Raw genomic sequence first — 14638 nt, 5'->3', positions numbered from 1 at the left:
CTGAGGTGCGCTTGAGAAGCATCCCCAATACCCCAGCTCCCCAGTGAGACTCTGGCAGACAGGCTCGGGCTCGGGGGTCTTTATTAAATGATGCTTTAGTCTCAGTCTCTGCCAAGAACTGGGGGTGGGGATGACTGTTCCCCAGGTTTCCAGACACACACTTAGAGGTGGCCGCCAGAAGCCAGCTCTCCTCTCAGCAGTTCAGGAAGCTAGGCCAGCGCTGGCTGGGCTGGGGGCAGAACTGAGACCCTCCTCCCCAGCCCCCAGCCCTGCTCTACTGCAGCCTGGGGGGAGGGCCGAGGCATCCGGGCCAGCACCCCCCACTCCTAGGTGCGACATTCACTGCCCTGAGCTATTCATGATCTCTGCTCCCACATGGTCACCTGGACACTCCAAAAGCCGGCTCATTCTCAGCCCACCAGACCTTTAATCCTGAGGGAGGGAAGCCCATCAGGATGGTGATCCTGGCTGGCGGCTCCCGCAGGCCTCCCCTTTCTACGGCCCACTGAATGCTGGCGGCTGGTCTTTGGCCCTCCCTGGGACAGTAGGAGTGGCCTCAGCCTGCACTCCACCCTGCCCCAGCGCAACAGCCAAGGGCACAGAGCACAGCAGTGGGCTGGTGGCACAGAACCACCGCTGGTACAGGCCAGCCTGCCTGAGCCCCACGTGGGGCTGCCCCTGCCCTGGAAGCCAGACAGGCAGACAGGGAACAGAAGAGGGGCAACTGGGAGTGTGGCTCCCGCAACAGGGGGGACACAGACCCCACCCCTGCCACACCGCGCTCCAGGCCCTGCTTTCAGAGCCCCACAGCTGGCTCCAGAGCAGTCCTGCCTCCCAAGGGAGATGAAGGAAGATGGGTGGTCCCTGAGGAGGGAAAGGGTCTGCAAAGAGCCACCGATGCCTGTAGTACTCAACTCTCCCCAGGGCCCAGAGGGTCCACCGCCTGGCCCCTTCCACCTGTACCTCGGGTAGAACGAAGGGCCCCTTCTGCTGTCCCTTCCCCTCAAGAGGTCCAGGAACAACTCCAATGAAACGCAGACACCTATGCCTGCCACCTGTCACCTGCTCAGGGGACAGCAGGAGGGTCAAGACAGGAAGGCTGGCGGGGAGCCCAGCCCAGGCCTCTCCTGCTCCAAGAACTTTCCTCACTTTCCTGACATCATCTTGGCAACAAGGGACCCCCCCTCCCAGCTGGCTCCTGGGCCCTCCCTCAGCTCCGCACAGCTGGGCTTCCTTCCTGTGTTTGGTGGGGTGGCTGCAGGTGGCGGTGCCGGCTGCCGGGGAGAGCAGGAGAGATCTGGTGTCAGCCCCACTGCAGGGCCTCGGGTCAGCCTCAACCAATCTCCTTCCACTGCTTGTAGAAGTCCAGAACGTTCTTGATGTCCACGCTGGCATGGGCAGCGGCCTGCAGGGCTGCCTGCAGAATGAGGGAAGGAAAGGTAGAAGAGGCCTGGCCTCCTGAACTGTGGGACAGCTGCTGGGATCTGGAGAAGGGGTGTGGCAGGGGAAGGGACATCTGCCTGGGAGATTGAGGACAGATGCCATTCAGGTCTGCTTCCCCACAGTCCACCCTGTCCCCACGTCACTGGTGACCCACCTGCATGGGCCCTGAGAGCGCACTGGGGTTATCCAGGGGAAGGCCTGTGACAATGGTCACCATGCCACTTGGGTCCTCTTCCCCTGTCCCCTGGGCTAGAGTCAGTTGTTTGCAGCTGTCCAGGATCTTATAGAGAGTCCTAGTGGGAAGAGCAAAAGACGGGCTGAGACCCAGCAGAGCCTAAACACGAGGGTCCCCAGGGGCCAGGGGAAGCTAAGAATGGGAGGACACCAGGAAATGACAAGAGAAGCCAGGCAGCCAGGGGCAGGGGCCCTGAACCTGGCTCTGGGGGATGTGCTAGAAGACTGTAAAGACGTGCCCCAGCAGAGCGCCAGGCCCAAGCTTCTCAGGCTTGAGGCTGAGCCCATCCAGAGGGAGGAGGGCCCTGGGGCTGGGCAAGTCCAGAGCTGCAGGAGGCCCCCTGGCAGGGGGGTGTGGAGCCCAGGACTTCCCACGGAGGAGCAAGGCCGGTTCCTGGAGGAGGCTCTAGCGGTAAGGGCTAAAATTTTACCAAGCATCTGCATCCTGCCTCTTCAACTTATGCCGCTCGAAGCTCTTCCCCACCTCCTTCTGGCAGCGAATGTACCTGTAAGAGATGGAGCGAGGCAGGGTCAGGGGACAGGAAGGGCACTTTATACAAAGAAAACTATTGTAACCCCCGGGTCGCAATTTTGCCAGAGGGGGAGGGCTGGGCTGGCTGGTGGCACTGCTCCCATCAGGATCTTTTAGACTTGTTTCAAAGTGGCTTCCTAGTCGCCAGGCCCGGCTGCTTTCCTCTGATAACATCATTCTCTGGTTCCTCCTGGGGAGGAGCAGGAGCAGCAGATGCTTTCAAGTCAGGGCTTCTGGAGACAAGGTCCACACAACTAGGCACCATGGAGCTCCTGGCCACGGGAGGCAGATGCAGGGGAGGGCGGCACCCCCCTCCTAGATCTCCAGCCCCAAAGACCAGAGGGCAGCTGGACTGGATGGGGAACCTGCATGTGCTGCCATCTGCTCCTCACTGACTGGCGGTCTCCCGCCTCCAGCCTCGCTCAGTGGGGAGCTGGGAGGCCCCGGGTGGTCCTTGGTTCCCAGCAGGAGAGTTCAACAAGAAGAAGCCCACAGCCTGGAGCTGGGGTGGTGACGCTCCCTTCTCCCCTGTGCTGCTGACCACAGACTTGCCCAGAGGTGAAAGGACAGCAGCTCAGTGCTCCCCCTGGGCCTTTTGACCCCTGAGTCATCCTCTGTTTCAGCAGCTGTGACCTGGACTTCCAATGATCTCTTCCATGTCACTCTCTAGGCAGCATGCAGACCATGACGCCAGCCGCTTGCAAGCACGTGCTGTCCCCACTATGGGCCAGGGCCCACCCCACTCTTGCCAAGATGTTCTCACCTGTTTCCTTTTTTAAATTCTGCCTCCAGGTACCGGATCCCATCTCGGGCTCCGGGGTGTTCCTTCTTCAGCAAGTCTAGGCCATCGATCACTGGGGCACAGGATCAGGGGAGAGACAAACAGAGGAGCTCAAACTGCTGACCTGAGCTCTGGGGGAAGCATCTGCACATACACTGGCACAGACTGCAGGGGACAAGGGCCCGTGGTGCCCCACGAGCTCCTAAAGTTCTTTGAGAACATGACCTTCTGCCAGCAATTTACCAAGAGCTTGCATTTAGATTTTTCTTGGGGGTTATTCCAGCATCTTGTGAGACAGCATTTAATGGAGATTATTAAGGCCATCTCGCAGATGAAGTGACTAGGTTCAGAGATGTGGCGGCACTCGACCAAGGGCACTGTATAAACTGCCAGTTCTCCTCCAGCCCCCAGGCCAGTCACCCCAAACCAGGCATCCTCAGTCTTAGGCACACATGTATCTTTCCTCCTCCCTCCCAAAATACTTACCTGTCCTTGGGATAATGACGATGAAGCGGCCACTGGTGGCCAGCTGGCGGATGATAGGGAGGTGGTGACAGAGGGCTTGGGTGTCAGGGACGAGGTAGGGAGACATGGCCGACTGGGCCTTGGGCTGCTGCAGGCTGCCCTCCAGCTGAGAGACCTCGAGCTAGTTAGAGGAGACAGAGTGAGAAGAGCTGCCAGGCCCTGCAGCCTGGGCTGAGCAAGAGAACCCAGGCAGCAGCAATAAGTGGCTCCTTCTCTTGCTAAAAGGGACAGCAAAGTCTATACCAGTGACCTCAGGGGAAAGTGGACAGGAAGAAAGGATAAGTTAACACCAAGGGCAGTAACCCAGGGCCTGTAATCCCAGGGCTTGGGAGGCTCAGGCAGAAGGATCACAAGTTCAAAGCTAGCCTCAACAACTTAGCGAGGCCCTGAGCAATGAGAAGACCCATCTGGAAGGCAGGAAAGGTGATCCAGGTGAAGCTGAGGGACACAGTAGCACAGAGCAGGGGTCTGCAACTAGTGTGAGATCCACCAATGAGGTTCAAGCAAAAGCCAGGCCAAGAGCAGGAGGAGCACCTGGCCCCACTTCCTACCTGAAGCCGGAGCTGAGCCATGTCTCTCATTAACCTGTTCCGCCGAGCCTCCTCCTGCGCCTATAGAAGACAGAAGCTATGAGGACAGAGGCGGGCACTGCCCTCCAGAGACCATGACCACCAGCAAGCTCCCCGGGGGGCCTGAGACAAGCTCGAGCCTGCTACAGGAGGGGAGGGAGGAAGGAAGAGGAAACATTCTGCGCACCCAGCAACTCCCATGACCAGGCCACACTGCACCGCCAGCAGGGGCTGTCGTCACGCAGGACGCCACCTGGCTGTGCCTCGGGGCCTGGCGGATGCCTGCTCTCTTGCTCTCCTCAGCTGGGTACCCCCTAGAGGACCCCGACCTACATCCTTGGCCTCCTCCCACTAGCTGCTCACCAGTGCCCTCCAAATCCACAGACTCCGCCCGGACCTGACCAGCCTGAGTTCTAGCCCCATGTCCACCTGCCCGTTCAGCAGGCAGCCAAATCTGCCTCTATGACCTGCTTCTTTTCTGCCGGCGTCCCTTGTTTCTGAGGGAACCCTCCATCTGCCTCAGTCAAAAAGCCTGCAGCTGGCTTTGACTCTTCCTCCTCTCAGCCCAGAAGTTACCAGCTTTCCAGACCTGCCGACTGCACCCCCTGACCAGCACAGGGACTTTCCACCTGCATGGGCCACCCCAGTCCCAGCCAGCATCTCTGTGTCGTCAGCTCGAGCTCTTCCCTGGTTGAACCCTACCTGTCTCTCTACCTGCAACCACAGCGATCGCTTAAACCATCTGATGTCTGTTTGGCCCCGTCTAGAAGTTCTTTGATGTTTTCTTTGGCTTTTTGGATAAAGTCCAAATACTGCAATATGGTCTAAAAGCAGGGGACAAGGACGGGGCCTCTGTCCTGTGCAATACAGAGAGCCGCTGGGGACTCCTGGAGGAGCCAAGCGCGCATCAAGGTGAGACCTCACCAGACCAGCCGCACCGAAGGGAACTGAAACAACCAGCTGCAACTCTTCAAAAGATCAAGGTTGGGGAAACTGAGGTGCTGTATCATACTGGAGGAGACTAAAGAGACAACAACCAAATATGTGGGACCCCGCGTTGGGCTAGGAGGAGAGAGACATCAGTGGGAACCGGTGGACTACGACATACCTGCAGCTAACAGCACCGCCCCGACCCAAATCCTTGCTTTTCTAACTGTATCGTGGCCAGTACAGAACTGTGCAGAGTCCCGCACAATAAGAACTGTCCCGGCTGTGTGTAGTGGCGCACCCCTGTGACCTCAGCTCTGGAGGTTGAGGCAGAGGGTTCGCAAATTTGAGGCCAGCTTAAGCAACTTAGAGTGCCTGTCTCAAAAAAAAAAAAAAAAAAGTGACAAGGGCAGGTGACCGCGCAGGGGTGGCGCACCTGCACTACCCCCATGAGGCACCATATGAAAAAGCCCTGCCCAAGTGCTAGTAGTGATCGCCGGGAAGCACCTACCCAGGAAGCGCGGTGAGGCGGCAGGCCAGAGCCTGGGGAGGCGCTTCCCCACAGGCCTGTCGGCAGACTAAAGCCAAGGGCACTTCCCTCCAGAAATGGGGCCCAGGAGTCTCACTTTTATGCTAAAACTCTCTTTGTGGAACTCCACGTTCAAAAGAGGGAACGAGGGTACTTGTGTGATTCCTGCCCCTGAGAATCGGTGCAGGCCAGGCACCCACGGGCCCGGGGTGAGGAGGGCTGCATTGAGATAAGGGCCCCGAAGTCACCCAACAGCGCGGACAAACCTGGTGCTCCTCAGACAGCCCATCAGGAGAGGGGACCCCACCCCAGGCGCACACTGCCGCGGCCCTGTGGAGTAGGTGCCCACTCAACCTACACACAAGTCCAGTCCCTAGAGTGGCACAGAAGAGCCAGGAGAAGAGCTCAGGTTTGGGGTTTGGGGTCACTCACTGCACAGCACTTGCCCAGCAAGCCAGGGCCCTGGGTTCAGGCTCCAGCCACACACAAACTGAAACAAGAACTCAGGCTGTCCAACTCCAGAGCCCTGGCTCCACTCTGATGACTCCTGCTGCCCTTGGGAAGGCTCCCTTGGGTTCTTTTTCATATATGAAACCAGCTCTCACTTCCCAGAGCTGCTTCAAGGTTAAATGAATGTCACATGCGAACCAGTCTTTGCACCCAGAAAGGTTTTAATGAATGACAGGAGATGGCAATGTGACCTTCATAACCCTCCTGCTCCTGGGGGCTGGGCCCCGTGGTGGGGAAGCCTGTGATCTGGGCAGAGCAGAGGCAGTGTGGCCTCTGATGTCCAGTTCCACATGAGGTGGCCTTGCAAGTGCTGCCCGCGCCCACTGCGTATCCTCGGAGCCTTCAGGAGCTTCTGGCTGAAGGAAACGCCTGTGGAAACGCCAACGTGTTTTGAAGCTGCGTAACTTCCCCACAGTTACTTTTGTAACTCCGCATTTCCCTATGGAACTGCAATAAACCCTGAATACAAAAGGTTTGTTTTTAACACAATATGCTTGTTTATAAGACGGTGAGGAAAGGAGTTTCTGGGGAGCCAGGGTCCCTTCAGCTCAACAGAACATCCGCAGGAAAGGGGCTCAGAGCTAGGAGGGAAGTGCTGGCCTGGGCTGGGGCTGGGGGGAGGAAGCTGGCCGGGGCGGAGACTGGCTTGGGATGAAGAAGCAAACCAGAGGCTGCTGAGACACCGGCCTGTACTTCCCGTGCCAGACACCAATGCCCCAAATGCACCAGAGAGGACAACATGCCCAGGGCCCATGGAAAAAAACAGATTGTCGCTCAGAAAGTATCAGCCCCACAAAAGAAAGGACTGTCCTGTTGGCCGCTGTAACCCCAGCATCTCCGGCACCCACACACCTAGCACCGAGCAGACTCCCGATGGGTATCTGAGAATGAAGCACTAAATGGAAGAGAGGTAACAGAGGCCACTGCCGACTCTTTAGGGCCCCTGTGGAGGGGAGCATGAGCAGAAGAGGTCCCTGCATGGTGCCGGGTCCCAAGGGTCTCCGCCCTTTCCATTCCTGTCTTCTGTTGTCATTGTTTTACCGGGACTGAACCCAGGGGTGCTTTACCACTGAGCACATCCCCAGCCCTTTTATTTTTTTGAGAGAGGATCTCACTTAAGTTGCTTAGGGTCTTGCTCAGTTGCTGAGGTTGGCCTCAAACTTGCCATCCTCCTGCCTCAGCCCCAAGTAGCTGGGATTACAGGCGTGCGCCACACGCCAGCTCTCTACTCCTCCCTCTTGATGCCTCTTTCAGGGACAGGAATGCTGCCGAGCACCACCTGCCCCACAAGACAATGGACAAGGCACACTCTGCGCACCCTTCTCCCTCTTCCCGAAAACCCCAAAGTCGATTCCATTTATTCCCACAGAAAAGATGAGGAAACTGGCTTTGCAAAGCTCAGGGACTTTCTTAATTCAAAGTAGGAGGGAACACAGATGGCCACGTCAGTCCAGGGACAGTTCTAGGCCATGCTGCCTCTGCTCAAGGCCCCTCTCACTCTGTGTCCAGGCCCCATCCCTTAGTCCCTCCCAGTCCCCCTTCAGGAAGGCCAGCTGGCCTTCCCACTCACCAGGTTCTTCAGGAAGGCCCCCACCCGGCCCCTCAGGGAGGCCTGACTCACCATGCGGAACTGGGCCTGGGCCTGCTGCAGCAAGCTCTCTTGTTCAGACTGGGCAGTGCTGACAAAGATGCCGACCTCGGGGTTGAACTGCAGGATGCTGCCTTGCAGGCGGGCGACAAAGTGACCAAAACTGCGGATGCAGCAGATGCGCACCACGGACTGCAGGGAAGCACAGGAGCAGGGCCTCTGGCCAGCCTGCCACCAGGAGGCTCCCGTCCCTCCCGCCCCCCACTGGCCCACCACCTTGGCCCTGGGGGTCTACAGTGGGAGGGAGGAGCACTGAGGCCCAAGCCTCTACCTGCCAGAAAAGCAGGAAGCAAGCAAGGCAAGGAGAGCCTAAAAGATGGGAGAACCAGGTCTTGGTCTGGAAGAGCAAAGGGCACGGAGGGGACCCCAGGAGAGCTGTTTAGCGTCACCCGCCTCCACAGGTCTCAGCTCCTTGATGCAAAATGAGGATTAAAACAGATGGGTATTTCCTGACTTTCTTTCCTCAGTAAAATCTTCCCCCTTCAATGCAAACCCTCTCTGGAGGTCTCAAACACAAAGCCCAGCACAGCCAAGCAGCTCCGGTGAGAGGCAGGCAGTCAGGGGAGGGCTGGGGCACTGGGAGGCGCCCCGACAGCCCAGGAGGTGACGCAGACTCAAGGCTGAAGGCAGCGGGACAGTGGGCAGCACAGCCTCCCAGCGCAGAAGCCGGGCTCCGGCTAAAGAGGCAGGGCTCGGAGCTGAGCCACCTTCGAAGCCCAGCACAAGCCTGCTCTGGGGCCTCCTGCCGTGGGAGAAACCACCAGCAGCAGACAAGTGTGGTGCCTTCGCGGCAAGGAAGAGAAAGGACACCCAGGTGGCAGCTCCACGGACTCACCCTCCCTGGAGAAGGGGAGGAGGCTTCTGGTGGCCCCACCCCAGTGCCTACTCCAGCACTGCAGCCCTGCATGACGGGCACACAGCACCCTCTGGCAGGAGAAGGAAATGCTCACCTCCTCCAAGGCGCTGAGAAGGGGCCGGTCCGTGTCAAAGTTAAAGCGGCGGTGAGCAGCCCGGAGGGGAGGCAGGTTGCGGAGCGCCATGTCCTCCGGGAGCAGGGGGCTTGAGGGGAGGTCAGGCAATTCACAACCTTCCAGAAGATCCTGCACCTCAGGACATAAGGCCAGGCCTGGGCCAAAGGAGGCCACATCAGAACACCTGCCCTGGAACTCCCGGTCAGGGGGACAAGCCCTCATCCATGGGAATTACGGGGCTGGCAAGGCAGGACACACCACAAGGACAGAGGGGAGGAAAAAGAGCCACAGGAGGACACCCCGGCAGGACACAAGAGCTCAAAGGGTCAGAGGAGCAAAGCTGGGCACAGGAGGAGGAGGACGCTCAGTCCATAAAGGCTCCCTGACGGGAGGCACACACTGGGGTGCAGCTGGGAGAGGGGCTCTGGAGCCAGGAGCGGCTGCAGGGGAGAGCAGGCGACTGCTCCAGTGGCAGGAGGGAGACCCGTCAACTCCCAATGCCACAGGCATCCGAGCGACAGCAGCCACAGTGCCTGGCTCCTCCCTGGGTGCCTTCCCCAGGGAACACGGCCCTCCATGCCCAGGCTACCTGCCCAGTGAGTGGTGCTGGGCTGGACACCCGAGAGGCCGGACCAGACAATGACTGCTGTGTGCTAGGGAGGCCCTGCGGTGAGTCCCACTGACCTCCTTACCCCAGGGGCTGGGCTATGGCAGCGGGAGGGCTCAGTGGGGTCTGGAGGGAAAGGGATGAAGGTCAGTGTCGGCGACTCGCTCACCGGACTCCTGGAGCTCGCCAGCAGCTGGCAGCAGGTTCAGCAACACAGACAGGCGGTTCCACAGACTCTGGGAGCTCTGGGGAGGGAGAGGAGGGCTTGAGCCAGGGACTTCGGTGCTGGAGGAGAGCAGCGGGCCAGGGTGCCCCGCCCTGGGGACTGGGCTCATGTTGGGGCCTGGTGGGACCTGACAGGAAAATTAACCACAGAGGCCAAGGGGCTAGCAGAGGACCTAGAAAACTACTCCCATGGGACATGGGGCAGGCTCAACTTCTTCACCAGCGAACTTCATGAAAAGAGGGCAGTGAGAGGACAAGAAGGACTTCCTGGATCTAGACAGTGGGAGAAGTTCAATGTGGAAGAGGTGACTTCACAGCCAGCAGAAGCTTTTCTTTCGGCCCTCTCTTCACGTGCCCATCCTGGGACACTTCTCCAGGGATCTGACCTAGTTCGTCCACCGTGACTACCCTACGCCTCCTTGACGACTAACGACTGGGCACCTGTCCTCAACGTGGGCACACACCCCAGGATGTGCCTGGACCTGGCTTAAAGCTCTCGTCTAGGGAAGGGGAGAGCCACTGGGAAGAATCTTCCACAGCAGGGCAGGTGGACTCCTGGGGGAAAAAAACTAATACAGTTGGGTGCCGTGGCCCACGCCTCTAATCCCCGCGGCTGGGGAGGCTGAGGCAAATGGATCGAGAGTTCAACACCAGCCTCAGCAATTCAGCGAGGCACTAAGCAACTCAGCGAGACCCTGTCTCTAATAAAACACAAAATAGGGCTGGGGATGGGGCTCAGTGGTCGAGTGCCTGAGTTCAATCCTTTGTACCCCCCAGCCCCCACACAAAAAAAACTCTGATAAAAATGAGAGGAGGAGAAACAGCCATGACCCACCCAGGCCCATGGTACAAAGTGACACACCCGGAGCCAGTGCACCTTCCTTGGACACCCGCTCAACCCTGTCCCAAGTTCCTGCCTCCTGCAGCCATCCTGCACTCCACCCTGCACTCCACCTCTCCCTTCTCTGGTCTGTGCGTGCTGAGTCTGGCCTCACACACACACTCTCATCAGGCCACTCACGGCAGGCATTATGCTCAGCACAGGGCAGAGAGAGCAAAGCAGGCAGCCTTCTTGCTGTTCCCTGGCCACAGGCTCTTTGAGGCAAACATCAGGCCTGCTCCTTCCCTAGAGCCCAGCCCAGAGGTCCCTGACAACGGGTCCCTCTGCCAACATCCTGGGACCTGACACCGGGGGACAAGGAGCACCTGAGCACACACGATGATGAGGTCGGGGTTGGTCCGCAGCCAGTCCAGGAAGACCTTCACAGCAGGAAGCAGGCCCTCGGCCGTCAGCACCTGCAGCTTCTCCTGCAGGCTACGCTCGTTGCGACAGGAGCGCCCACTGGACTCGCTCCCTTCCGACTCAGAGCCCTCCTCAGACGCTGGGGTTGGGGGGAGAGAGAACTGGGATCAACAGCGAACGGCACTTTGCAACAGGCTTCAGTTCTGTTGGGGGACAGGCCACCTAGATTCTTCTAAGGAATTCTGATATGAAAGAAGTGGGAAGTTGGGCACAGGGAGGCACACCTGTAATCCCAGCGCGTGGGAGGCTGAGGTAAAGGACGGCAAGTTCAGGAGCAGTTTCAGCAAGTAAGTGAGGCCATAGCTACTTAGGGAGACCCTATCTCAGAAAAATAATAAAAGTGATGGGTATGCGGCACAGTTGTAAGACTGCCCTGGGTTCAATCCCTAGTACAAAAACAAAAATAAACAAAAAAGGGAGAAAGAGGTGGCAAATTCACGGTCAGACCTCTGCCCAATTCTTTAAGGCCCCTAACTGGAGCTTCTAAACCAAGGGCTTGCTGCCTTCCAGTACGATTCTTTCAGACTCAAGCTAATTTGTAAGACCGGTCTAGAGCTATTTGCTCAACCAACGTTTATGAAGTGCTTACTCTGCCCTGGAAGACAGGGCCGACCGACAGTCAGAAGGGAGCTCTCAAGGAGGGAGAAAAACAGGGGGCACAGGTTCCAAACAATTACCCTCAACTCTCAACCCTCTACTTTGTAGAATAGAATACGGAACAGGGCATTTCACCTCTCTGAACAACAGCCTCTGCATTTCTTTCATTCATTCAAAATGAATGGGGATGTCGCTCAGTGGTAGAGCACCCCTGGGTTCAACCCTCAACATAGCACCAAGGAAAAAAAAGGTTGGGGGTAAAAGGTAGCCCTGGAGACAGAGCTCAGTGTACAGCACTGCGTGGCAAAGCCTTGGCTTCGATCCTCAGCACGAAAACAGAAAAGACGACAGCACTCAGGGTAGGGATGAGAAGTTTCACGACTGCTCCGAAAATTCAAAGTCAAACAACACCCTGGAACCATCTAGCCTAATGCCTCACGCAGAGCAGGTCAACAAACGCTTGTGCTGCTGAAGGGCACTCTCTCTGCAGGCAAGATCCTCAGAGAAGTCCCTCCACCCCACCTACCCTGATGGGGACAGGTTTCCTAGCTTCCAGAGGCCCAGAGGGACCTTGGTGGCAACTGGGGAGAAAGCTGCAGTTGCAACTGTGTGAGAAGAGAGCCCAAACACTTCCGGGCAGTGTCGAGTGGGAGGGAATGGGACACGAGTGAGACCAGGAAATGGGTAAGGAAGTGAGCAAGAGGAAAAGTCCTCAGGAAGACCCTCCTGGGCTGCCCTGTTGGAAGAGTCAAAGGTAAGGCAACGAGGGTAGGAAGAAGTGGTTCACAGAGGGGAAGAGTGGCTTCCCAGGGCACGGAGGTGTGGGCCATGGCAAGATGGTGAGGGTGACCCCATACCTGGCTCTGAGGGCCTGTCCACATCCCCATTGACACAGGGCTGGCGGCTGGTCACGGCATGAGGGTCGGCGGTGGGCTGGAGGAGCAGGTTGCTGAAGGTGGGGGCCAGTCGGAAGCAGCGCTTGGTCTGGAACATCTGGGTGGACATAGCTTGGAGGTTGCTGGCAATGCTAGCCTCACTGGGGCCCAGAGGGCCATTGAGGGAATCAGGGGCCTCGGATCTGGCCCGAGGGGGCTCCAGTGCTGGGGATCGTGTCCCCTCCTCATCCTCCATATCTTCCAGGTCTGACCGGGACTCCTGGCTGTTCATCTCCGAGTCTGTCTCGGCATCAAAAGCTGTGCCCCCGCCTTCAAGACTCTTGTCTGAGCCACTGTCAGAGCCCTCGCTGGCCCGGGCTGAGTCATGGCTTGAGTCAGACTCAAATCCTTCACTCAGATCGCTGTCATCACCAGCTTTGGGCGGATGCCGGCGGCGGCGGAGGCAGGAGAGGCGGGAGAACTTTCGGCTCTTTCTACCCTCGCCAGCTTGGGGTGCTGTCGGGGGAGGAGGCTCAGGATCTGGCTCCTCTTTCTCCAGTGGCTCCTTGGACTCGGGCTCGTCTGTGGAAAAAGGAAGGTCAAATAGAGCCTAGCGAAAAATTACAGCCTGAGAGCTGGACATTCTATCCACACCTCCACTCCCGGCTGAGCAGCCCCCACCCGCCCCCGCTTTTACGCCACGGAACCCAGGGCCTCGAGCATGCTAGGAAGGGCTCCACCACTAAACTACATCCCAGCCCTTTTTATTTTTAGCAAGGGTCCTGCTCAGGCTGGCCTCAAACTCCAATCCTCTTGCCTTAGCTCCTGACAAGCTGGGTTCCAAGTCCGCTCCGCTGCACCCCAACCTGTTCCCTTTCACATCCCCGTCCCCACACCAGTCTCTCCACAGCCACCACCTCCCCCATTCTCCCACCTGTGCCATCGCTCTGGAAGGCTGGGACAGGGTTTTCGCCCTCCTCGAGCTCAGCCTGCAGCCGTATGTTGACATGGTTGACGAGGTGGGAGAAGAGGGCCAAGGTGAAGGCAATGGCTGCACTGTACTGCTTGGATCCTGAAGCCAGGGAAGCCAGGCGTGAGGACCCAGGCCTGATGAGGAACAGGCACCTCCAGCTCCAGCCCCATCTTACCTGTTCTCAACTCATCCAAGCATCTGACTACACTTCAAAGCTTCTGCTAAGGTAAAAAAAGATTTCCCAAGTCTCTGGACCATCGTCCTTCTGACAGTCTAGAACGCACCAGCTCACCCTGTGCCCCCTCATGGAAGCACACCTTCTTGTCCTAGCTCAGGATCCCTAGCTTCAAGGTTCTTCCCAATTACCCAAGAAATTTGCGCCCGGCCCTGCCCCTCCCCTCCTCCCTTCAAATCTTGCTCTACATACACCTCTGCCAGAAAGGCTTCCCTAGGTGCCTGGGTCAGAACTGTGTTGGTATCATCAGCTACATATTTGGCCCTTCTCCTGGCCAAGTGTGTACATATCTGTGTGTGTGTGTGAGGGGGCGTATGGGGGACACACTGTCGCCTTTGCTCATTCACAGGAGGCCACATAAGGTGAGGTTCCTTGGCCCTCATTTCTCCCACATCCAAGCAGTGAAACAGTGAAGGGGCTGTTTGTGGAAGGAAGTTTACATGTAACGAGCTGCAAAACAGGGCGTGAGGTCCAGTCAGAGGGGCAAGAGGGTCATGAGGAAGGTTACCTGCTCTCTTCAAGCTGTGCACACCCATAAGGCAGATGATGACCATCTGAAAGAGGAGCAGATCTGGGAGAAACGCGTATCCACTCTCATACTCCTCCTCCTCCTCACTGGCCAGGCTGAGGTTGGGCGAGGAGGGCAGGTAGAAGAGACAGAGGTTGAAGTCCTCCAGGACCGACTGGCAAAGGGAGGTCAGCTCGGAGTCCACAGAACTGTGGAAGGGCAGGAGTAACAAGGCAGGTCAGTGCTGGGCTCGAGGGAATTGGCAATGAAGACTCAGAAAGACTACGGGGTCTTACAGGTGAGACCAGGGGAGGAGACAGTGCCGGGCTGTCTCCAAAGCAGACAAAATGGGCGTGGCTCTGTGGAAAAGCACTTGCCCCCCACAAAAGGCCCTGGGCTTCATCCCAGCACCACAAACAAACAAACAACACAGAGCAGACTAAACAAAATGGGATGGGGTGTGGGTGACAGTTCTGTCTTCCACACTTAGGACCTACTTTGTCACAGAGGGTGAGCTGCTAGGAGAATGGACAAAGAGCAAGGGGTGCCAAGGATGGAGAATTTCCAGTGGAGGCAAACTCCAACAGGCAGAGCCCTCCTCGGCCTCCTGTGCAAAGCAGCATCCTCACTGGGGCTCGCACAATGT

At 57.9% G+C, this 14638-nt stretch overlaps 1 protein-coding gene across 3 annotated transcripts in view; it reads right to left on the bottom strand.

The window, feature by feature from the left end:
• Window positions 1–64: 64 nt before the first annotated feature.
• Window positions 65–14638, bottom strand: part of Smg5 (SMG5 nonsense mediated mRNA decay factor) — a 29126-nt gene continuing 14552 nt past the window's right edge. The window contains exons 10-22 of one of the 3 annotated variants that reach the window (XM_005331382.5): window positions 13993–14201; window positions 13211–13348; window positions 12259–12858; window positions 10708–10883; window positions 9446–9521; window positions 8649–8824; window positions 7672–7830; window positions 4067–4126; window positions 3477–3636; window positions 2973–3063; window positions 2109–2183; window positions 1598–1736; window positions 65–1417 (exon numbers count right to left, since the gene is read on the bottom strand). In XM_005331382.5, the coding sequence (XP_005331439.2) occupies window positions 1334–1417; window positions 1598–1736; window positions 2109–2183; window positions 2973–3063; window positions 3477–3636; window positions 4067–4126; window positions 7672–7830; window positions 8649–8824; window positions 9446–9521; window positions 10708–10883; window positions 12259–12858; window positions 13211–13348; window positions 13993–14201 (2143 nt within the window). In that variant the 3' untranslated portion in view covers window positions 65–1333. Of the gene's footprint in view, window positions 1418–1597; window positions 1737–2108; window positions 2184–2972; window positions 3064–3476; window positions 3637–4066; window positions 4127–6193; window positions 6420–7671; window positions 7831–8648; window positions 8825–9445; window positions 9522–10707; window positions 10884–12258; window positions 12859–13210; window positions 13349–13992; window positions 14202–14638 lie in introns of those variants that run through there. The other 2 variants (XM_078027384.1, XM_078027385.1) reach the window with 2 other exon arrangements.

This window comes from Ictidomys tridecemlineatus, chromosome 11 (assembly GCF_052094955.1).
Source record: "Ictidomys tridecemlineatus isolate mIctTri1 chromosome 11, mIctTri1.hap1, whole genome shotgun sequence".
Taxonomy (NCBI): Eukaryota; Metazoa; Chordata; class Mammalia; order Rodentia; family Sciuridae; genus Ictidomys; species Ictidomys tridecemlineatus.
The sequence above is the reverse complement of the archived record's forward strand: the minus strand, read 5'-3'. Positions and strand labels throughout refer to the sequence as shown.